This window comes from Spinacia oleracea, chromosome 6 (assembly GCF_020520425.1).
Source record: "Spinacia oleracea cultivar Varoflay chromosome 6, BTI_SOV_V1, whole genome shotgun sequence".
Lineage (NCBI taxonomy): Eukaryota > Viridiplantae > Streptophyta > Magnoliopsida > Caryophyllales > Amaranthaceae > Spinacia > Spinacia oleracea.
Window position 1 is genome coordinate 137596081 of NC_079492.1, and position 26152 is coordinate 137622232.

The following is a 26152-nucleotide window of genomic DNA, read 5'->3' on the forward strand; positions in this document are numbered from 1 at the left end:
CAAGACCCAGAACTTTCGGGTTTGGGTCGACCCAACGGGTTGAGAGATTTTAAAACGCGCATTATATTTTCATTAATTTAGGTGATAAATATACAAAATATGGGCACAAATTAACAAATTTTCCTACATAAGTTTATATTTAGTCAAATTCAACCGTAAAATGGCGTATAATTCAAATTAAAATCATATTACACACAATAATAGTAAAAAACAGCGTGTTTATTATGCTTAAATTTTCTCATAATCGCATTTATTACTATAAATACAACGATTTTCAATCGGTCGGGTCCAAAACGGGTTCGGTCGGGTTTTGACCCATTACTTTTCGGGTTGCTCGGGTTCGGATAAAATCGGGTTACAGGTCGCAAAATCTTGTTCAGGACCCAGTATTTTCGGGTCGGGTTCGGGTCGGGTTCGGGTCGGTTTTCGGGTCGGGTCGATTTTTGACAGGTCTACTTACAGGTAACAAAGCAGGTTCAGCTGATAATAATAGATGATGTGACATGTAATCGTTGAAAAAGTTCATGTGGGTCCAATTTCTCACGTGAATCTTTTTTAAAAAAAAACTTATTCCTATTTCTTTTCTTTCTATGGTCTCTTTCACCCCTGCTTCATCATCTTCCTTCACTCCCCCCCCTCCCCCTCATCATCTTCATTCACCATTATCCATTGAAGACTTAGCTTCAATAAAATAAAGTAAAATAAAATGAAAATTCAACGTCAATGGATTCTGAGGGGCATTGGTCTATAATGTTTGACACATTAATTATATTAAACAAACCCCACAAATCAAAGCTTCAACAAAATGAAACAGACAAAATAGTTAAAATATGCAAAACCCCAAAATTTTGACACAAAATCAGGCCTCAACATTTTGCAAAAAACATAGAATAACAAAACAATTAAAAATATCAGAAAAAATTACCCTAGTCAATACGACAGCAGCACATGCCAAATTAAGCTTGCTCTAATTGCATGATAATCTTCAGATCAACGGAAACACTCGATCCTTGAGAAATCAACATCGCCTCGAATTCCCCAAAGATTGACCGCACTACTAACAACAATCGGGAGATTAAGAGCTAAAATTGTTATTATTATATTTACTGGTTACATCGTGGTTGCAACGGCGGAGGTGAGAGGAGAATCCTTGATCTCAATGACGTCGTTTTCAACAAGAGATTAGAAGAAGAAAACGAATCAGTAAGAGGAGAAGCGCTTGAGTTGATTTTGGTGGGAGGATTTGGTCTTAGTGTGGATGATGATGATAGTGGGTTGGAGGAAGGAAGGCTATGGACTATGGAGTCAGAAGAACAAGATGAAGGAGGAAGAAGACCCATTAAGCAGGAAAAAGAAAAAGTGACCTTCCTAGACGATTTGGAGTCACTTGGGTTCAATAAAAGTTAAAGGGGTATACAGGTTAGATTAATTGATAATAATCAAAAAGTTGGACTAATTTTGGAAAATCGCTTAAAAGTTGAATTGTTTAAAGTAATTTTTCCAAAAAATTATCACTAAAAAATAGATAATGTTGCATGTATTGGAGTAACTTTTATATTTTGAGTTAACTTTTACTTCAATCATTGTGATAAAGGTCGCAACATGCGACCTTTAAGCCGTGTCACAATGATGACATGACATGCTTATGTGTCATGATTTAAATTAGAATCTAAAATATTTAACTTATATATCCTATTATACATGTTTAAAATAAAGGTAGGAAAATCATAATATTCTAACTTGTTTCTTTCTTTATATCGATTACCTAATTTACATGTTTTCATAGTAAAATGTTTGCATTGATTGTAAAAATATTATGATGACTCAGCCTATGTGGCGCCTATATGTACCAATTAACTCCGACACGTGAGATTGCGACAAATAAATGTTGTCGCAACTTGCGACCTTTATCATCACCCTTTGTATTATTAATGACAACTTAATAACGACGGGTAAAAAACCGGTCGAAAAACCTTTTGCGACGGGATAACAACCAAACAAAGACGGGAACAACCGTCGCAAATGTCTTTTACGACGGGTTAACGACGATATTTTTCATTAATGACACCCCCTTTTATGACGGATTCGCTACAGGAAATCTCGTAGCTAATCAACGATTATTGACTTTTAGCGACGGGTTTCCTATCGTTAATGGTACAATTTCTTGTAGTGAATGGATAATATTTATTGCACACTAACTTGAAATAAAAATTTTGTGATTGATTATTAATTTTCATTTTAACAAGTTTAGTCATGTTAAATTTATGCGCATGTAACTTTTTCAAGAAGATTGTACATGTACAAACGGCCACAAGCAGTTGCACACACTACAACATACAAAATGAGTGGTATAGTTCAATTAGGTTCTACAATATCTTTTATGCGTGGGTGAGTTAAATTAGGTTACTAGACGAATTTATCGAGTACATATTTTGATTAGTTCTATAAATCAAATTTGAAAATAATATTAGCCATATTTTGTTAACCAATAGAATTAGACTAGGTACCCGATCAATTTCATGAAACCAAGCCAAAACATATTGTAATAATTAAGTTTAATAAATCGGATCAGGAATAAAAAATTGATTGTCACCAATTGTTAACCATTCATCACAATTACAAAACCAATTAGTGGACTATAGACAATGGTGCACAATAAGTATGGTGCATCAAATGAATATATGTGTACAAGAAAAAGAACATGACCTTACAACAATAGAACATGCAATCAGGGCCGGTTAAAGGGAAGTCCAGGCGGATCTACAACACCGGGCCACAAAATTTGGGGGCCCAAAAAGAAATTATTTTGGTTAAAGCCCCCAAAAAAAATTTTGGGCCCAAAAAAAAAGAAGTATTATATATTTAACAACCTTCTTTGTTATACATTATGTAATCTTTGTCCTAGTTGGTAATGACTCATAAGTGCGGTAGCCAAGACCATGGTTCGATTTTTCGCTAACCCCCTTTTTTATTTTCTTTTTTCATGTCCATCAAACCTTTATATCAATTTTCTCAAACCATCACACATAAAACGTTACACCATATTATTAATTTCACTCTATATTTTGTATAAATAAAACAATATTAATATAATAATTATGTATTTTACATTAAATAATTGCCCATAAAAATTTATAGGGGTCCAATATCTGCATTTTTAGCACAGGGCCTCTAAATTGCCGAAGAAGGCCCTGCATGCAATATATTCTTTCACTTTTTTGTTGTAAAAAAATAATATATTATTTTACTTTTTATTAAAAGTATAAATAATAAATATTCATGTTCTTTTTACTTAAGCTTATGTTCTTTTAACTACTCCGTATGTAGTATGTACTTGTGTTCTTAAGGTGCACCATGCTCACTGCGGTGCACCATGTTCACTGTGCACCATGGTTTACCTTCTAAATATATTTTCATGTGCAAATCGTATGTCTAACCTATATGTCACTAGACATGGTTATCGGGTGGGTCGGGCCGGAATATGTGTCATTAGCATCTCGAGTTATTAGAGGCCGGGTCTCTTTTAAAATGGTAAAAAATGGTCGGGTTGATGGGGCTTCGAGAACTCGAGGGTCAATAGCGGGTCGATAATGAGAATAAATTAACAAGAAAAATATATGGGAAAATAGAGCCAATAAATACTAATTCATTCGTGTGCTTATTTTTACATGTGTTGTCTATTTTCTTTTACTAAATCATGAGGCTAATATATGTATTTTGACAATGTGTGGACTATGTCCAATAAAGACTCTTTCTACTAATAAGTAATAACCCTATCCAATAAAAAAATCATTTTACAACATTTACCCTAATTCTTTACCTAACGGACTATCCTAATTCCTATCTAATAAGTATAACTAGGTTCACATGTGATCCGGATTCGGAACCGGGCACCATAATCTCTGCACACCCATTCGAATGGGTTTGGTCTTTCGGATACGCGGTAGATTACCATTGCAGTAAAGTTATTCTTTCTGAATTAAATTTGTCATTTATCTCCAATAATTTCAGTACTTGAATACAATTTCCCCACATGCAATGCATAATAGCATAGGCGTTGTTTTTGAAGTCATATTTAAAACATTGGATGATAGTCATAGATTGGACCCACTCACTTACATTACAATGCTTCCATGTGTATTACAACTCGTGTAAAAATCTTTCACGAATTGTCGATGTCATTTAACTTTTGTAGCAAAATACCAACTAGGATGGCGTACCATTTAGCGAATTTGTTTTGTGCTAAAAGTGACACAATTCGATCAATTATATGTGACTCATCGATATAATCTATAACAAGATAGATATGTAAATCACACGGAGCATCGATAATACTTCTTACCTTCCATCTCGAACGGGTCCTTTTCTTCTTACTTAAGAAAAACATAGCAGAACAACAAATTCATGTAAATGATCGATTACTACTCCGTACTTGGGATTTAATTAATCTTGTTTGTATCTTTATATTCGAGTCAACAACGTTACACACGTAAAATACATTATGTATGCCTATTAAATATATATGTTGCAGCCGGATTCTATATAGTCAACTAAATTTACATTAGTATGCATGATTCGTCCACTTATATAAAACTCGAGTCGTTGTCACTTTTCAATTATTTTAGCGTGAACATATTAATATATAACTTTGAAATACAATTAGTATATAAATCTGAAAATACACTATATAATCTCATTGCCTTAATAACAAGTTACAATCGCTAGCTAGCGTTAATAGAAAAATATAAGTTAAATTGTATACTCCCTCCGTCCCTTAATACTCGACCTGTTTTGATTTACACTATTCATATAATTCACTTTGACCCTATTTTATTTCTAGAATATGAAAATAAATATTAGTATATAATATATTGTTGGCTTCCTCTTAATATATATTTTTAAAATATAATATTTTTTTATAAGTTTTTATAATACTCCCTCCGTCCCGGAATACTTGACCTGTTTTCCTTATCGGGTCGTCCCTTAATACTTGACCTGTTTCTAAACATGGAAATATTCTAACAATATTATATTATTTCTCACTCCACCCCTATTAACCCACCTACTCCCTACTCCATACAAAAAATAATTAAAAATTCAACCCCTACTCTCCCCAACCCCACCCCTTTACACATTTCCCACTAACTACATTAAAATAATACCCCACTATCAACTACTACCTATTAAATTAAATAAGTCAATTCAAGTCCCTTAAACTCTGTGCCGGTCAAACCGGGTCGAGTATTCCGGGACGGAGGGAGTATGTAGTTAAAGAAATTGGTGGTCAAAGTTGTGCTATCACAAGCGTGTCCGGTCAAAACAGGTCGAGTATTAAAGGACAGAGCCATAGTTTAACTATTTTAAACCGGGAGAAGCATCAAGTACGTATGTACAGTGACGGTAACTAGTCACACGGTGTAACCTATTACATTAATAAATAATAAGCATAAAACCCTAAAATGTAAGTATATTGACAGTTGATATTCAATCATACAATCCGTGGCATGAGTTGAGTGTAATAAAAATGCATGCCAAATGAAGCTGAAGTTAGGTGTCAAACTGTCAAGTGTGCATGTAATACTTCCATGTGTTGCCAATCCTTTGGCTTTCCTAGCCGTCGTCCATATCTCTATTTCTCGTGCTTAATTCCTTTCTCTTAATTCATTGGCAAAGCTTGCTTTGTCACACGTTTGCCCTCGAGATTCTGTTTATTTTTTTGGGGGGTTCGGCTTACTTTAGCCTTGGGGGATTTTTTATTTTTATTTTATTTTTGTAATTATAATTATAAAATTGTAAATTACTACCTAGTTTTTTTAGGGACTTTAAAATTACTACCTAGTTTATTAAAAAGTGTCCACTATTATCTTTTTTATAGTAAACGTAATTCATTAATAAAATGTCATATGGCATTTACAAAAGAAATAAGGTTTCCCTCATCAAAGTTTTATTAATTAATTAAAGTATGAGTAACAGTTGATTAATTGATTATGATATGATTAGTGATTAATTGGTCGAAATATAAGCTTTAACAAGAATTAAACATCAAAATAGTAATTTGTAACTTTTAACAAGATAGATAATAATTTACAAATTCACTAAATATCTAGATACTAATTTGCAAATTTTCCTTATAATTATGATGTCCACAGTTTATTTTTTCTTTTTTTTTTCTTTTTTTTTGACAAAAGGAAAACGAACAAGCAAGCAAAACCAAATGATAGTCCACAGTTGGGATATCAGTATATGTAGCAACAATTGGATTACAACTAACACTTAATTTCAAGTCTTTAAGTTGTGTACACAGGAGGAAGTAGACCTGTCAAACGGGTCGGTCGGGTCGGGTTGTAAAAATTTACTTTCGGGTTCGGGTTGAATCGGGTCGGTCACTTTCGGGTTCGGGTTTACAAATGCTTGTTCAAGACTCAGAACTTTCGGGTTCAGGTCGACCCAACGGGTTGAGAGATTTTAAAACGCGCATTATATTTTCATTAATTTAGGTGAAAAATATACAAAATATTGGCACAAGTTAACAATTTTCCTACGAAAGTTTATATTTTGTCAAATTCAATCATAAAATGGCGTATAATTCAAATTAAAATCATATTACACAGAACAATAGTAAAAACAACGTGTCTTTTATGCTTAAATTTTCTCATAATCTCATTTATTACTATAAATACAATGATTTTCAATCGGTCGGGTCTAAAACGGGTTCGGTCGGGTTTTGACCCATTCCTTTTCGGGTTGTTCGGGTTCGGATAAAATCGGGTTACGGGTCACATAATCTTGTTCAGGACCCAGTATTTCCGGGTCGGGTTCGGGTCGGTTTTCAGATCGGGTCGATTTTTGACAGCTCTAGGAGGAAGTAATAGCCAATTAGCCATACGTCGAAAATATGTTGGCAGTAAAAAAAACCTCAAGTTTCCTAAAGCTAAAAGTTTTCCTAATTTTGGACTGTAGTGAATTGTGGGCCTCAGTTTTGAGCTAAGTCAGGCTTTTAAAATGAAAATTTAACAGTTTGTTGAGTTTCGAGCAAAACTGAGATCGACTCGAGCCATGTGAAAAATTAGCGAGCACGAGGTGAGCAAGGATTTAACGAGCTTAGCACTTAATTAAGTAGCTCGAGTTGAGCACAAGTAAATAGGTTTCGAGTCGACTTGAGCACCCCTCAGCTTGTGATCGACTCACTCGATAAGCACCCCTAAGGCTACAACCATGTTAAACTATACGCAGTATAAAACTATAAAATATAAAATAAAGAAGTATATGACTTATTTAAAGTAGGTTGTGATGTTATTTTTATTTTTTGTTTAAAGGAAAATTAATTCATTAATAGAGAGTCATAAATGACAAATTGAATCAAATAAAGGTATTCTTCATCAAAGCTATCAGTCGTTGAATAAATCTTGCAATGTATAACGTTTCACATATATAACGCTGGAACATGCTGTTGCGATTTATTACCATAAATGAATAATGTTGCAACAACAATATAATTGGAATATAATAAGAATGAACTTATCTCAATATCGTGATGAACGAGGTTACTGATTTAGAACGATTGTCGCGCCGTGGCCGAACCACTGCTCTAAAAGACAATTTCGCGCTACCCCGGTGCAGTAGAACGCTTGCGGTTGTCCTCCAGGGTTAACACGACATCAAGACTTGTGTGCACTCACAAGACTCGATTGGAGATCAGAATACTTGCCCAGAAATAATAGAAGAGTATTAGAGATTTGTGAGAGAGAATGCAGATAATACTTTGTGTGATTGTGTGTTTATGGAAAACAGAAGGGAGGTATTTATAGGAGAGCTGTAACAACCATAAATGGCTAGTAGTGGTGTAGTGGGAGGTTACCAAGTTTACTGGTTAATTAATGGGTAGTTAAAACGACATTTAATGGGGGTTAATGGGACGGTTACGAGATTAGTGTTGATTAATTCTTTCTGCCCGTTAGAATTAATTAAACCCACTTTTGACCAAAAAGAATAACCCGACCCACAAAACCCACCCCTCGCGCGCACGCGTGTGTGTTGTGTGTCCACCCATGCCACTCACATGCTTTCTTAAACAAATGATTCCCTCAAGCCCCCAAATATAAACATTTAATATGGTTTGTGTTTTTCCCATGTGGGACTTCATATTCCCACATCTTCCCACTCCCCACTCATTTTCTTTTGTATTCTCACTAGGGTTTCCAACACATGCAACCTTTTCAGAGATAGTCTAACGATTTTTTGTAGCCGCGAGAATGATTTTCACCTAATTCAACTGAATGCACTCGAAAGATTGATATCTGTTGCGATACCGCATAAAACTTTACCAAGGACCAATTCTACATAAATCCACTACGAGTGAAGGACAAACCAAACTTACTAAAACTAACTCCACCACAGGGAGAATAACGAACAAGGACGTACTCCGCCCATATGGTGAAATTTTATTGAATTTAAGAGACAATACTTGAATCAATGAAAACAAAGGGTCGAAAATAATCTATTTTTCGAAGAAATTAGACTATTTCCAGCCTACGACGGCCAAGAAATTAAACCATAAAAAAAGAAAGAGGAGAGAAAACGGCCAGGCCAAATAAACAACATAAAATAATAGAAAAAACTCCACCATAGGTTGCAATGTTACTTATAACATTGATTATTTATTCTCAAATATTTTCAGTTTTTCCGGATCCGGTAATTAAAGGTAATCTCTTCTTCCCAATTTAATTGCCGCAATTTCTTTTTTCGTCCGTGGCAATTTAATTAGCATACTTTATTTTATGGCACATGAACCCACTAATATCTAATTACCTCTTTCTTACCAGTACCAAAAACTATAGCCTCACATGCTCTCACATTCAATTAAAAAAAATTCTTTTACTATCTCCCATCATGATCAATCATACCTACTTTTCGATTAAACTACTTCATCTGTTTTTAAAAAATTGCAACACTTTGATTAGCACTTTTTCCAAGACACAACTTTGGCCGTAAATATATCTAATTATTCTTGTTTTTTACATCTTAAAATTTAATATTATGAAAATATTCAATGAAATCTATCCACCTACATTTTATTTATATCATTCAATTTTTGTAAATTAGTACGTAAAAATACATGGTCAAAGTTAGTACTTCGTATATGAATAGTAAAAAAAGTAAAAGTGTTGTAATTTTTATGAAACAAACGAAGTAACATATCGCAAAAAATAACATATCACATAAAATTTCTTGAAAAGGCTATTGCATCAATTAAATTAGGACGGAGAGAGTAACATAGACTTATGATTTAAGTTATTATTTGGCCAGGTCAATGACAAGTCGAGTTGTCAATTGGGTCACATGTTGCCACATGTCAGGTCAATAACAGGTTGCATCGGGTTATAATATGTGTCAGGTGGTGGCGTAGGGTCTAGTTGTCGGTCGAGTGACAAATCGGGATCAGATCATAGTCGGGTCGGGGCGTTCGATTATCGATTATCTTCTGTTCGGGTCATACAATATCGGGTAAAAATTTATTATCGATTTTGTCTCATCGGCTACAAATCAGGTTACAAGTTACCTGTTTTACCAAAAATTTGGATGCGAGTCGGTTACGGATTCAAGTGGAGTTTTCAGTTCAGGGCAGTTTTTGACAGCCCTAGTTCGACCTCTTTCTTACTAGTTATTGTAACACCCCGACAATTCTCTCTTTTCTAAAATAATATTTTAATATAAAACGTAGAGAATTATCAAGGCATTATCGCCCGTGTGAAAACGTAACGGCTTATTCAGAATTTTGCAGCGGAAAACATAAAACTAACTTTAGGTTTATAAATAATCGATTACAGGTTTAGTCCCCAAAAATCATCCAACGAAAATAAGGAAATATAAATAGTACGACAAGTTTAAAGTCCCAATTAACAAACCCAAGTTAACTTAGCAAATCAAAACTAAGTACAAGCTCTCTATTCCCGATCCCAATGATGCAACATCTTCAAACCTGCAGATGGACAATGCTTATTGATCCTTAGAGACTGCTCACCAAAGATTGGGTCATCACAGGATCAATAAGGCATAGCCATGATCAACATGCACAAGCAAAAGCACGTAATCAGCAAAGCTGAGTACTACATACTAAAACAATAATAATCCTAACATGATACTATTGAACGAACACACCTAACATGGTACTAATAAAACACGAGTAAGGGTAGACAAAACATGTTAATTTGACGACAACACTTTACTAGGCTAGGCTACACTGGACTAGACTTTTACAACAATGACATTATTTTAATTGAAATAGTCAATGGACCGAGTTGCTACTAGAAACTTCTTCTTCTTCACTAAGGAAGACGAGGTACGGGCGCGACTCCGTAAACCCCAATGACCTGCGATATCGAGGGACTTTTAAATAAAAATAGAACCGGTGATCAATCCGGCCCCAGAAAAAGTCATAGGCTACCCATGACCCCAACTCCTGATTGTCCGTCACTTTAGACGTGCACAGTCTAAAGCTATTGCTACTCATTTTCACTTTACATGACTTAACTTTTAATACTTGGTTATGACTCATCAAACATAAATATTATATTCAACAAGTAAACACAACTTCTTTTATCTTTGAATTAAACAAGTGATCACAACGTTCAACCAAGAGCCAATTCCAACTATTTTAATCCTTCCTTTATCCATATTTAAAAACCTTTATTAGGTATAAGGTTCAACTACCAAACAAGGTCCTCGGCCCTTATAAAGTAGTGAAAATCTAAAGAGGAACAACGATCAATAAAGATCTAAACCAATATTAAATACTATAAAGTTCCTCAAAACAACATGCTTGCATCAATATTCCATGCTAACATGATTCAATTCTTATAAATAAAGTTCTATGCTCAGCGCATTAATTCAACGACATTGAACATGAAATTCCAACATAAACAAGTTCATAAATATATTCATCATATTCTCAATACAACACACATCCAAGCACACAGGTATGTACGTACCTTGTGTAAACAAACTGATAGGCCACTTTAAAGAATTCAAAAGTCGCCTACAAAGAATTCTCCGCCTAAAAACAACCAATAAAATTCTCCAATCAATATCCAACAATTTACAGCAATATTAAAGTACTCTAAATACATCTTAAACATATTTTGAACCATCCCCAATATGAAACTTAACTAATTAACCTCCAAGCATAATAACTATTAAACTAATGATCCCAAAACGTTCTAAACTCCAATAAAACATCCCTTTTAAAATTTCCAGCAATATAAAATAATTTTAAACGTCCACAAAATATAATCAACGTTCTTAAAATCATGAAAATAATAACTTTAATAATATATAACCATTCTATTATGATTTTAGAATATTAAAACCTTACAATTCATGCTTTAAATACTAAAAACTCTTATTTCAATTCGATTATGTAATATGAAAATTAAATTATTAATTAAGCATAATATATAATCTGAAAATCTAACTTAATCATAAAAACTTATAATTTATATTCAAGAAACATGAATTAAATTAATAAAACTTCATTAAAACCCTAACTTAAACGTAGTTAACAAATCTGAAAATAATTAAATTAATTTCAACCACATATAATCTGAAATTTCATAACTTAATCATAAAAATCATAAATTTAATTCAAGAAACATAAATTAAATTATTAAAACGTAATTAAAACATTAATTAGTTTTAAGGGTTTGGAAATAACCAAAGGAGATAGGAGGGGAGCTGGCTGACGGCGGGCTGCGTGACGGCGGTGCAGGTGGTCGCGGAGGTTGGCGACGCTTGTGGGTGGTGGTGGTTGTGCACGCAAGAAGCAAGAAGAGAGGGAGCTGCGATTTCGTGCGTGACAGAGAAAGGAGGGAGGCTGCAGCTACTGGGCGACGCGACGCGGCAACAGGGGCCGGTACTGGGCAGTCGGTGGTGGCGCGGTTGGTCGCTGGTGGGAAGCGGGGGTCGTTGCGGTGGTTGCTGCAATTCAATAGCAGGAAAGAATGAAGCAAAGAGAGAGAAGAGAAAGGAGAACGAAAGGGAGATCGAAGAAGGATTACCGGCGGTAAAGGGCGATGGTGGTCCGGCCTGAAGTGACGGTGGCCGGCGGCTGAGCAACGACGTGAAGGAGGAGAGAAAACGGCTGAGAGGTTGAGGGTTTTGTTGTACGTGAGATTGAAGAAGTAGTGTATGTCTTGCTTTGGTTTTACGTGGATTAGAAAAGGGAGTTTTTTGGGTTTTTATTTTTTTATTTTTTTATTTTGGGCTTTTCCCATGTGGGCTAGGATTAGGATTTGGGTTTTAGTGTTTGAGTCAAATCGAATAGGATTGTTTTCCGAATTCAACGAGTTTTCCTAATTCAAATTCTTTTCAACATAAAATTCTAAAATTATTCTTGATTGCACAAACGTTAAAATATTTAGAATATATTTAAATAAAATTAAATATGCATTAAATATATAAATATAATAAAGTTCAAAAATCGTTAAATATTTAGAACGTACTTAAAATAAAATAAATGTACGTTAATTATATTTTTATTACTAAAATTCATAAATTCTATTTAAATATAAATAATATACGTTAAAATATATTAATAAAATTTATAAATTTATGGGGGATTACAGTTATCTCTATTATAAAGTTGTAAAAATAATTGTATCACTAGGCATGCCGTAAGAATCGTGCTAATCAAATTCGTGTGAAAGATATATTATTCGGATAATCTTCCATGTAACAGATTGTTGCCACTTACTTAACTATCAGACGTCGAATGGTAATATTTCACTTGGCCGGGTAGAAGATGAGTAATACTGCATTTATAAAAACGGAGTGTGTAGGTGCCAAATTTTCTATTAATTCGGCCTACTGCCCAAAGGCCCACTTGGCTAAATGCAACATAAGTCAGCTTCCTCTTTAAAGGCTCTACGCCTCTTAAAAGCGGCCCACGACCCATTTGTAGTAAAGCTCAGCTGCATTTACTACAAAAACACTATAGATATGTCTCCCTAGTGCACATACCATGGTACGTTCATGCCTTCACACATACTTATCTCTATACTACTTTCTCTAAATCCGAACCTAGTGGTTACTTAGACATCGGACGGACTTTCCTCGCACTACAAAATTATGCATTATAAGAGACGGATTTTGAGACGGATACTATAAGCATCTCAAACTTGAGACGGATTACCAAAATCTCATCTCTAAATTAAAATTGAGATGGAATTGTATATGGAGTTTCAGAAATTCCATCTCAAATTTGTAATGGATTTGCCAGCATTCCGTCTCAAAAAAATTTGAGACGCCCTCTATAGAGACGCCCTATTTCCGTCTTAAATCCGTCTCTAATCATAATTTGAGACGGATTTGGACCATTTAGAGACGAAATTCCTCGTCTCAATAAAATGATTATTTTGTAGTGACGGAACCACCCACGAGGGCAGTAATATTACTTATGTGCAGGTATTCATGGACAAACAATACTTAAGAACAAGCTATATCTACGACACTACGAAAGAGCTTTCAATTCGAAGCCAATTGTTTCATACCCGGAACAATTTGGCGCCATTTGTGGGAAAGATACTACAAAGGCCTTAAAAAATCCACCATTTTCTTCGAAAAATGGGAAACCTCAACAAACATTCCCAACCTGCATCTCGATGTTGCAATCTTCGCGTTGAAGCATGCCCTTCTAGAAGGGTGATTCTGTGATAAACTATCAATGGAAAAACCCCACCACAATGACAGAAGTGCTTAAATTGTCAAACGCATTCATCAGAACCGAAGAGTTCCACAAAGCAGCGGCCAAGCTGAAAGGTTCGTCGGAGCAAAAAGAATCAAAATCAAGTCAGAGCAAGCCCGAGGGAATCTCAAAGTAAGGGAAAGAGAAGAAGGGTACAATGGCGCGAGCCCGCTGAAAAAAGAGAAGAAAGACGAAGTTCACCCTAAATTCACCAACTACACTCCTCTCGCTCATTCCCTAAAAGAAATCTACAACGTCCATAAGCACGACGAAAAATGGTAGAAGCTAAACAAATTGTATTCCAAGTACAGGAGTAAGAGAAAATGGTGCGAGTTCCACAGTGATTACGGTCACTACATCGAAGAGTGTAAGAAATTGAAGGACATCATCGAGGACCTCGTCCGCTGTGGGTACCTCAAGCAATATTTGGCTGATAGAAGGGATGGAGCGCTAGATAAGGAAAACAAGGATATTGGAAAAACTCAAGAGCTACCCCCAAAAGGGCGCTGAGGTAAATGAACAAAAGAAGCCAAACACAAAAACAAACCGGTGTTACCTGAACTCGGGGAGCATGAGGTTCTAGTAACGCGGGAGGAGAGGCAGAAGGAGTATGGAGCTGAGCTGCTGAAACTTCGGGACCCTAAGGATTTGGATGCCAAACTTCAGTCTCCGACTTGGAAGTCTGGGTATAGTTTAAAGAGGAACTTGAAATGTGATAAAGAGATCTCACCGGATCGGAGGTCGTCACAAGAGGACGGGGGGTCAAGTTTAAGGGCACTGCGTCTAGCGGATCCTCGGATTCCCAAGGATCACTTCTTACCTCGTTCAGTGGAGCAAGTTGATCTACATATAGGGTTGTCATTACAGAACTTATACTCGGGTGCAGAATAGTAGATCTGGTCGAACTTGGGAGAACTGACAAGCTTCTCCCACTCGATAGCTGCAAGCCCAATCTCTGCACAAAAAGAAACGAAAACAAAGTTAGATCCAAAGATTAAGGCGAAAATCAAACCGCTGAAGCACGATCTCAGCCCATAAAATCTCACCCTTATCATAAATGTGGCTGAGATCGGCAACAATAAGTATGATCTCCCGAAAGATCGCTGTAATACATTTTCAGGAGCCCGTTCTCCGGCTGGGGATATTTGATGTCGACGGTTCGAGCCAAGAACCACTTAAGAAGATCAGTATAATTCTTGTTACGACTATCGAGATCTCCCACCCTGGACATTTTCGGATCAACGGCTTGCTACTTTGGGGGCCTGTAAAAGTTTGGATGCTTCGGATCCACGGGAAACCGAACGTTAAGTCATTGTCCTTTCCATTCCTTATTTGAAGTGATGTAAGGATGAGAAGTTATATACGAAGGATAAATCCTCTTGCCCGCTTATTTACAATGGCCCACCATCCGTTTCCATTGGTGCCCACGGCAGCAGCGTTCTTCTGCAGCTCGTGAAGATCTTTAAATATCGGCACAAAGAGAGGGAAATTTAAGAAATGGCAGACCCATTGAAAGTCGATGATATATCGCATCGACTTTGGAGTCAAGTGAGCCAAAGAGATATTTTACCCCACTAGCACATCAGCTACAAACGGATCTAGGGGTAATCGATGTCCATACTCAAGATGATGAGTATAAACCGAGATAAAACCCCTCGGGGGATGAGTCACCCTAGCATGCTCCGGACTTGGGAGCTCACACCAATATCCTTGAGAATATTGGATGTCGTATACATCCTCGGCCACCCGATGATAGTGACCTTCTCTGGCATTTCTTAGCCACACTCCATCGAGAGCCTTGTTCAACGGCCCACCAAGATCGTCCTTGCGATGCAGGTATGACGCGAGTTTGGATGTAGGATAAAGTGAGGATGACGAAGACGAATGGGGTACTGCCCCAAATTCATGCGCCCTGAAGTGTCAGTCTCCTTGTCGGACTCCGCATGAACATCACCTTCGGAAATCCCAGCAGCAGCACTGCTTCCCGAAGCACCATGTCGGCAAGAAACCTTCTCCTCTTCCCTTTCACTAGAGGTCTCAACAACGAACTTATTCTTACCCTTATCTCGAGCCATCACCGAAAAACCCTATATCTATGGTTTAGAAGGTGGGGTAGAAGAGAAAAGTGAAGGAAAGTAAGAAATCAACAAAATAATATCTTCTTTGGAAGTGGAATGTGCCAATGACTCGAACGCGGCGTAGTCCCGAAGCAAATTACCAACAGCAAACTCACAACAAGGGAAATTCAGGAAGCAAGTTCGCAAGAATTTGAGAGAATTTCTGGAAAGTGCGACGAAAATGTAAAAATTGGAAAGGAGAAATACACTCCATATTTATAGAGAATTCAACATGATGCTTCAACTTCCGATTAAATATGCTCTGTACGATCTGGCGAAGTGGGAGAGTTAGGCAAAGAAACTAGTGGAGACGTGCCCAACACACATCATCAATACATTCAATGCCGGATTAAACCAACAGGGACTTTTGGACTTCAAAACCGTCAAGTTGATTCAAATATCCTTTCATTTAATCCTAAATGAAATGGGTCGGGGGGGTGTTATTTAGGTGCCCAATTGTCTATCAATTAGGCCTACTGCCTAAAAGCCCACTTTTCTAAATGCAACATAAGTCAGCTTCCCCTCTAAAGGCTCTACGCCTCTTATAAGCGGCCCACGGCCCATTTGTAATAAAGCTCAGCTGCATTTACTACACAAACACTATAAATATATCGTCCTAGTGCACATACCAATGTACGTTCATTTTATTGTCATCACACATACTTATCTCTAGAGTACTTTCTCTAGATCCGAACCTAGTGCTTACTTAAGCATCGGAGGAGCTTTCCTCGTAACCACCCCGATGCCCTTAACATTACTTTTTTGCATGTATTTGTGGACAAACAACACTAAAAAACAAGCTAGATATTCCACACTACTTAAGAGCCTTCAATCTAAAGGTCATTATTTCATACCTGTAACACGGAGTATATAAAATATTTATGTATATATTGATCATGTGGTTTTACAATTAAATAAGTATATAGTAGTACATATTTCTTGTCCGTTTAAAAAAACGTAAGTCCCCGTTGAGGAGTCAGTTGGTGACTTGAAACAATACAATCATATCAAATATCAAATATCAAATATCAAATATCCAATACCAAATTTCCTTTTATACGAAGGAATTAGTCCTAGCTTTGGTGTCTTGTAAGCAAGTCTATTTTTTGTGGTAGTGAGCCGAGGTTATCACCGTCACACCATTAAAAAAAAGGTTTATTTAATGTAACAATATTAGCATCACCTCCTATTTCGTCCTCCCAATTTTAAACGCTTGTTATAAATAATGTCCTTCTTATCAACTCATTACTCGCATTATTTTTGCTAGCACCAAAAACATGCCAAGTAGCTCATCATCATTACCAACACCAAACAACACTACCAACTCTTCATCTTCTTCTTACTCCTTTGAGGAGTTCCTCCGCGGTTGGTATCACCGCTTGGAACAACTCTCCGCCGAAGTCGCCGCCGCCATCGCCACCAAAGATGGCGAAGAAATCATGGTACAAGAGATAGAAGCTAGGCAACTGATAGCGCGTACTCTGGGGCATTTCGAGGAGTACTATGAGCATAAGTCACGTGCCGCTCATCACAATGGTTTTGCTGTATTTTATCCAGCTTTTTGTTACTCCACCTTTGAATGTGTTTTCTATTGGATCTCTGGGTTTCGGCCACGGGTTCTTCTTCACCTCCTTTCTGATACAGTTCGAGACTTGTCCCCTCAACAGATTCATGCGCTTGACAGGTACTCCCTCAACTTCTCTTCTATCTTTTCAATTTAATTATCTCCTTTCAATATTGTCTCGTCCCTTTTTTTTTTTTTTTTTAATAGGATCGAGTTTATTGCACGTATCTGAACTTATTACGCACTCAGTCTCGTTTTACTTATCCTATTTGATTATTTGTGTAATTGTGTGAGGTTTTCGGTTAAATAGCGCAAGTGAAATGAGACCGATGGAGTAACAGGTTAAATATTTCTGAATATATGTACAATGTTTTACCTTTACGCTACTCCCTCCGACCCTTAATACTCGCACCGCTTTCCTTTTCGGATCGTCCCTTAATACTTGCACCGCTTCTATAAATGGAAATTTATACCAATATTATATTATTTCTCACACTTACTTACTAACCCCACCTACACCCCTATTCCCTACCAAAAATCATTTAAAAATTCACACCCCCACCTCTTACACATCTCTCACTAACTATATTAAAAAATACCCCACTATGAACTAACACCCATTAAATTAATAAGTCAATTTAAATATCTTAAACTCCGCACCGGTCAAACCGGTGCGAGTATTAAGGGACGAAGGGAGTATTTATATACTTGTATTAGGCTCTATTCTATTCGATTTATTTTAAACTTAATTGAACTTATTTTATCTGAAAAATATTTATTAGAAATAAACTTATTTATACGTGAAAATGTCTTTAAATTTTATTTTTTAAAACTTATATTATCTGAACTTATTTTATTTGAAATAAAAAAGAAAGAAGAATAGAACAAAGTCTTAGTTTTGATCATATTTTTTTACTAATTTAAATCAAAATAAGTTGGTATGTTTTATTTATATTTTTTAAATTAAATACATAATATCAATTTTTGAGTATATGTAATTGCATATATTTGTAGTTAATTTATATATTGGCAATTTGGCATGTGTGTCGATAAAATTGTTAGCAATTATTTAGGATTTGAGAGAAATGAGAATAATACAACATAGAGAATATATACACTACAATTTATTGAGGGAAATACATTTGAACTCAAAATTTTAAAGAACAATTACTGAGATCTTTATCTAATGGCTAAAAATTTAACACTGAAGCTATATGTAAATAAATTATAGCAAAGTGATAAAGGTCGTAATTTGCAATAAAATAATTTGTGTCGTAATTTCTTTTTAATTACAAAAATATATATTATTAGATTGTAATTTCTATTTTTTAATTTATAATTTACAAAATAAAAGGAAATATATTTTTGCTTAACTATTGTAAAAGTTATTTTTTTATTTTTATGGATTACCTTATTTTAATACGTTGTATTTTCATAGTAAAAACATGATGTTGATAGTAAAAATAATTTGATGAGTCGCGGGCTACATGGCAGTTGTGGTACCATTAAAAGAGTAACACGTATGGTGCGTTCTATGCACCTGATTTTCACTTATTTTTTCTGAACTTATCTGAACTTATTAAAACTTATCAAAACTTATTTTAGTTATAAGTTGTACTTGGTCAACCCTTATCTTTCCTGAATTTATCTGAACTTAACTGAATTTATCTGAACTTATCTGAACTCACATTTTATTTATTGTAACTTACGACCTTATCATAGCCGCAAATTATTTCCTTTTTTGTAATTTGTACGTCCTGTATGATTTGAAAAATGCAGACGAAGAAAAATATGTGAATGCTTAAAATACAATGTTCTAGAATAGGCTACAGTTTGATAAATTATTAGAACCGCGAGTCTAGGGAATAGTGGGGTGCTTGGGTCACTTTTCATAGTTAAGTGGGTCCTATTCACCCTAGATCTATGTACGAACTACGAAGTGCTCCAAATTCATTTTATCTATCCAATCTGATTTTTATTTTGGCCAAGTGGGTGTACGTGCCCCCATTCATTTCAACCTGGAACCGCCAATGTGTGTTTTTTTTTTATAAAGAACCGCCAAGGCGCCAATGTGTTTGACATAAGGTTAGAGCAGTGACGGATCTTAAACGGTTTTACGAGGGGGGTCGGTAGAAAAAAATTAAGCAATATACTATGTAATTATACAATTATATATAAATTTTAGGGGGAGTCGTAACTAAAAATACACTACAAATTTTTTTGATCGGGGGGCCAGAAGAGCTAGTTCTTAGGTGTGTAATGGAAGTCTTTTATTTGGAGATTGTAAGAGAAACTTCTTAAATAAGAGCTAGCTCTTACAAATAAGAGCTAGTGCAATATTATTGTTTTTATATAAAAACAAAATAAAATAAAAGAGAGCAAGAGAGAATAAAAGCTAGTGTTAAGAGTTAGTCTATTTTCACAAGTTTTAAGAGGAGAATCTTATTTGGAGTTGGTGCTTAAGTGTTATAAAAAATAGATTAAGAGCTCTCTAAATAAGAATCTCCTCATATTATTGCTCTTAAATTGTTAAAATTGAGTTGACCCTGATCCCGACTCGGTGATCCGTACGTGAAGATCATGATTTGGAATTGGTCTAAATTGAAATAAACCTCACAGTAATCAAATATGTGTAGTAGTTAAGTAGACTAGCTAATTTCATCAAATAATAAAATAGAATCGAATCCCTATCCGATTTGATCCGATCCTAACCCAATAAAAATAGCACTTTACTATACATTTGTACACTTGGGTGTATGAATGTGAGTATGTCTAGTTGAATACTCCGTATGTATAACCTATATGCGTATCTAATAACTTGTACTCCCTCCGTTTTTTTTTATACTTATTTACTATGCATGGTTTCTTAATTAATAGGAGAGTTGAGTGGTTGTAAGAATAATGTGGAAAATAAACATAAGAGAGGTAGTAAAAGAAAGGATAATAGTCGATTGATGTAAGGTAAAGTGGAAGAAAGATAATGAAAATGTGTACTTATTGTGGAGAAGAGGGATAAAACGGTAAAATACGTTCAGAAAAAATAAAATACATTAGAAGTGGGTAAAAATAAAAATTAAGATAATTTTTTTTATTACTAAGTAAGATAAAAAAAAAAAAAAAAAAAAAAAGGGAGTAAAAAAAAAAGGGAGTAAGTAGTACTCCAAGTACTTTGCATGTGTCTAAACTCTAAAGCTTGCGCGTAGGCAGAAAGATATCAGTTATACTCCCTTCACATATTATTAAATGGTGTACTTTGACCGGCACAAAATTTAAGGGGATGAATTGATTCTGTTAAGACAAGATTTAAGTGGGTGAATAAACAATAGTAATACTCCCTCTGTACTTATTTAAGGGATACATTTGTCTTTTCCAACCGTATTTATTTAAGAGATACACTTACCATTTTTAGTAACTTATCAACTCCAGCATTAATTAAATAATTACATCCCACCCCCACCCCCACCCCCACCTCCTAAAATGACATGGTCCTCATTTGTTTTACATATTAAAATATCTATCCAACTTCACTTGCAATGGAGGACTATGATTTTGTAATGACTCAAGGTCCCTGTGGATGCGGCATTGGCGGTCTTAGCATTTTCTGCCGTATAATTGACACCTTCACCTCAAAGAGGTTTATTACTTTATTTCATTCAATTCTTCTTCTTAATATCCGTGCCCGGCCAAGTGTATCCATTAAATAAATACGGAGGGAGTAAGAAGGTAATGAGAGTATTAAATTATTCAAATAATGTAAAAGATACTTCCTCCGTCCCTTTTTGTTAGTTACGTTTGATATCATGCACGTGATTTAACAATTAATTAACGTGGACTTATATTCCTTGTACTTTTATTTAAACAACGCAAATTACATCTATTTATAATGTTTTCAATTTTATCTAAAATCTGACATTAAAGAAGTGTGAAATATTTAATGCCTTGATGAAAAAGTATGAGAGATAAAATGCCCCAATGAATTTAATTGGTTAAAGTAATTATTTAACATAATTTGATGTAATAATACAAAGGAAATATTCACTATGTAAAGAATAAAATGGGATAACCTAAACGGAATATATAAAAAACAAAAACTTAAAATGCAAAAGCATACCAAAAATGAAAACTTAATAAAATGTAACCGTTTTAGAAAAGTACGTGTATCATTTAATAAAATACGGAGAGAGCATGAGCTGAGGAAGAGTGCTGGTGGATGTTTTTTTGCACGTGCCTATAAATCATTTACTCCGTAGGTGAGTAAAATGAGGATAAAGATTTAGAATGGGTGGATCATGGGTGAGTGTAGTGACTAGTGAGTGAGGGTAAGTGAGAGTGTGAGACTCATTAGTTCAAACATCTAAGGGTGAAATGGGGAACTTTGTATGCCACAAAGAAAGATGCCTAATGTAAAGTACAAACAAATGGGCCTCTTTTGGGGTTATGTTATGAGGTGTTGTTTGGTTGAATGAAAAACAATGGGAAATGTAACTTTCTAGGAAGTGAAAGGTTGTAATGTTGTTTGGTTTCTAAAAATCTGGAATTTCGTAGGAACTTCTACTTATCACGAAATGGAGGAACATGGATCTCCCTTAGGTAAGTGGAATTTCACATTAAAAGTCATTTCTAATGTTCAACCAAATAACATTTCCTATTTTCTTTGAAATGTTAATACATATGAAAATTTTCTTCTTAAGAATTTTCATTTCCTATAGTCAACCAAACGTAGGCATAAGAATTTTCATTTTCTATAGTCAACCAAACGTAGGCATAAATACTAATTGATGATAGTTTTTTTTGATAAAGTGGGGCATTTTTTTTGCTTTATGATTGCCAAACATACCAAACGTATAAAAAGAGACTGGAATACAACATAAATGTTTATACTTTGTTTGATAAAGTTGTCTAGAATATAAATAGACGAGTTATTCACGAGTTTAAATGAACAAATATAACTATAACTCACTTATTAAATGATCTACAAGGTTGTTTAAGCGCAACTCAATTATTAATTAAACGAACATAAACGTGCTTTAGCCGAGAGCCATAATATAAGAGTCTCATACCCATTTAACCCCAAAAGAAAAAATAACCGCCAAAATAGCAAGACGTGGTTCATATCCTTTACGCACTAAGTGATGCTGCCGCAGGTTGTCTGCTTGTAGCATCACGTCTGGGACAGTGTACCTAATCTGCCATTTCTGTATTTTTGGACAATGTAGCTTATCTCCATTTCTGTTTTTTCATTTATTGGCCCAAAATTTGAGGCTTCTTTTCGGTAAATAAATATTCATTTTAGTTTTTCATTAGCATTTTGAGCCAGCTATTAAACCTATCTACACTTTTTTTTGCAACCAACCTTACTAAGGGGTCGTTTGGTTGATCGTGGAAAGTAGAATGTCCTAGGAAGAAGCTCTTCCCATGTATTAGCATTTCCTAGGAAGTAGGTGATATTGTTTGGTTAAACATGGGAAGTAAATTCTCAAGGGAAGTTCCACTTACCTAGGGGAACCTAGGTAAGCAACTTCCTACATTTTGTAAGAAGTAGAACTTCCTAGAAAGTATGAATTCCCATGTTTTTTATCAACCAAACAATCCTATAATCTTCTCCTTTCTAGTTAGTCATACTTCCCATAGTATTTCATGTCAACCAAACATCACCTAACACGCATTTTAAAAAAGAGATTTGATAGGATAAATGGGATAAAGTAGATTTGTAATCTTAAAAACCCAATGTTAGGGGCAAGTTTGAGTATTGTGTATCATGTAAAAAGGAAATGAAGCAAAGAGCTTTCCGCTTATAATTTAAGTGGATTATTCCTCATATTGTCAATTATTTTAGAATATAACCTCACTTTGGACTATGTCTGTGGGCTTCTCCCTCTTATCTTCCTCAGACAACATAAATATCAAATGAAGGAATTACAGGACAAACTCGGTTCCAAGTGTGAAGATTTGATGCTCTCTTGGATCACTTCTTGTAGCACGACTGTTTACGGAGGCGTTTGGGGGATAAAATAATAATTAGACATTTATGCTCTGTTTAGTAAGGCGTAAAACATTTACATTGTAAAATGATTTTCCATGGAAAATATTTTTCAAAGGGAAAACACAATTCCAAACTAGTTTTCCTTTGTTTGGTACCTTAAAGGAAAATGGGAGAAGATGGTGAAGATTGAGGGGAAGAAAGGAGAGGGCGGTAAGGAGGAAAGAAGGAAAAGTGGTTTCCCTCCCTTTCAAATGGAAAAGGTTTTTCCACCTTTGAGGGAGTCATCGAAAAATATTTTTCATCCCTTACCCTATCAAACAACGTAAAATGATTGAAAATGGGTAAATCGTTTTCCATGAAAACGTTTTACGCCCTACCAAACGGAGCCTTAGGGAAAAAAAGGGTAAGATTTCAAACAGGATCAACAAAATAAAGGGGAACAAATCTAAACATTAATTGTTTCCCTTTAATTCGTGTGTTTTAGATGCTTTCTTTTTTCTTTCTTTTTTGACGGGAAAATGCTCTCTTTTATGTATCATAGGCCCTATGGATATACTTGTTGGGTACTTCCTGTGTGTCGGCCCTTGGGTGATGTCCGGTGCTAGTCATTATATTATGTTTATGTCAATCCAATGTTTGTTAATTATAATATATCATCGTACTGTCAGATTAAGCCCCTTTAGATGACGAGAAAACATATGAATTATCATATGATTTATGTTGGTTGTTAAATGTGTGCTACCCACTCCCTCAAACCTTGTATTCTAAATGCTCACAATAATAATAATAATAACAATAATTACTATTATTATTATTATTATTATTATTGTGAGCATTTAATTATTTGTAAAATGTTTGACTTTGTTATAATAATAATAATAATAATAATAATAATAATAATAAAGTTTGTCATTGTCTCTACGCGTGCTTGTAATGTGCACACACGCACCATGATTGTCTCTCATTCCTCACTCTTGTCGCCAATAGGCCAGAGTAAAACCTTGCTTGTGCCTCCTATGTGCCGCAATACAAGCCTTTTCCGTACTTAATTAGCTAGCTCTCGATCTATGCAAGATAATGTAGCACGAGCCAATGTCAAAACACTCCAACCGTGACATCTGATAGGTGATGGTATGGTGGATCCAATTTTTGGTGATATTTTCAGATTTACTAGGTTGGTAGTAAGTTGAAACGCTTAATAATTGCTTTAAGTTCCTTAGTTTGAACAACTTAAGATTTCTTAGATTTATTTCAATTATTCTTAATTTTAAATTGTACTTTTGGATTTGTACTTCTTAGAGCTAGCGGGGAAGATTGGATTCATTCTTTAATTCAGGTTGAAGGGTCACAAATCACAATCATTGGATGATGCTTAAACATGGGAATTTGAAGTTTTTGAGAAGTGAAAGTAGGTGTTGTTGTTTGGTTGGAGTAAACATGAAATTTTGAAATTGTGCAAAATGGAGGACTTTGTTTTGAAGGATATTAAGCTTCTCATGACCAACCAAACAAAACCATTACACCCAAACATAACAAAACAAAAAAGACCCGAGGAAAACTTGTTCTTATGTTCAACCAGACATTCACTAAAACTAGAAACACAAATTTTAATTTTTAGGCCCTAAAAAATTTTGTGGCCATGGGCCGTCACCTAGGTTGCACAACCCTAACACCACCCTGCCCGGCCCGCCCCGCCCCTTCTTGGAGGAGTAACTACACATTGTACCATCTTTACCAAAGAGATTTTTTAGTATAATTGTCTACTCTTCTCTTTTAATTTGTTGCTCATCTTTTGTTAAAGTTTGACGTTTTTTTCCTCTTTTAGTAATAATGTTCCTCATGTTCGTTTGAAGTTCTTTTCCTAAATCAGTAACTTGTGTTTTTATCTATATAGTCATGTTTTCTTTGCCCAAGAGCGATTATAGAACCCATGGCTTAGGCCGGGGTTGAATGACCACTAGTAGGTCACCTGAAAAAATCCACGCACCTTAAAATGTTGCATAGCTAGAGGCTAGAGCCTTTAATATTTGACATGTTAAATTATGGGTAACATGCAGGCTAAAAAGAGAGACAAGGATAAATGAAAAGGCGGTAGAAGACGACCTAGCAAGGATACAAGAGACGGTAGCAGCACCGCCCCTTATGGATGTCATAAGAGAGGCTGCGTGGCTAAATGAGGAGCAGTCGTTGAGAATGAGAAATGATGAGCATATTGATGATTTAGAGGCGGCTTTTGAGACAGTCATAGCAAATGCCGACTCCTTGAGAGTGACGACCGGAGCCAAAATAGCCGAGATTCTGACGCCAACTCAATGCTTGAGGTTCCTGGTAGCTGCTATGAGACTCATGCAAGAAATGAGGTCTTCTGGGATGGAAAGAGATCGTCTTACTCTTGCTGCAGAAAGATAACCCACCAACACAACATATATATATAGGTTGATGCTTGCTTTTGGTTTTTAATACGTTTATTATCAAATGAAAAAAAAAAAAAAAAAAAAGCTAGATTTAAGGGGGATTTTTTTTATAAAAACTAAAATATAGTACTTGTGTATGTTACTATGGTTGTTGCTGACATATAGATTGAGTTGGATCGATGAGAAAATCATCCAACATCATACGTCTGTTACAATAATCGTGACATACGATATTTGAAACTTATATACTTGGTATGATATTTCAAAGTGGTTTATTATTAGGTTGATTATTATTTTTGACCCTTTCAATTCAAAGTGCAACTTATGCAATGTCAT

The 26152-nt window shown here is 35.2% G+C and overlaps 1 protein-coding gene across 1 annotated transcript; it reads left to right on the forward strand.

Moving 5' to 3' along the window:
* Positions 1–17051: 17051 nt before the first annotated feature.
* LOC110794873 (protein RESPONSE TO ABA AND SALT 1) lies at positions 17052–26106 on the forward strand. Its single transcript, XM_021999844.2, has 2 exons — positions 17052–17539; positions 25460–26106. Exons 1-2 carry the CDS (start codon positions 17133–17135, stop codon positions 25809–25811), a joined length of 759 nt encoding a protein of 252 aa, XP_021855536.1. The 5' UTR covers positions 17052–17132; the 3' UTR covers positions 25812–26106.
* The last annotated feature ends 46 nt before the right edge of the window (positions 26107–26152 follow it).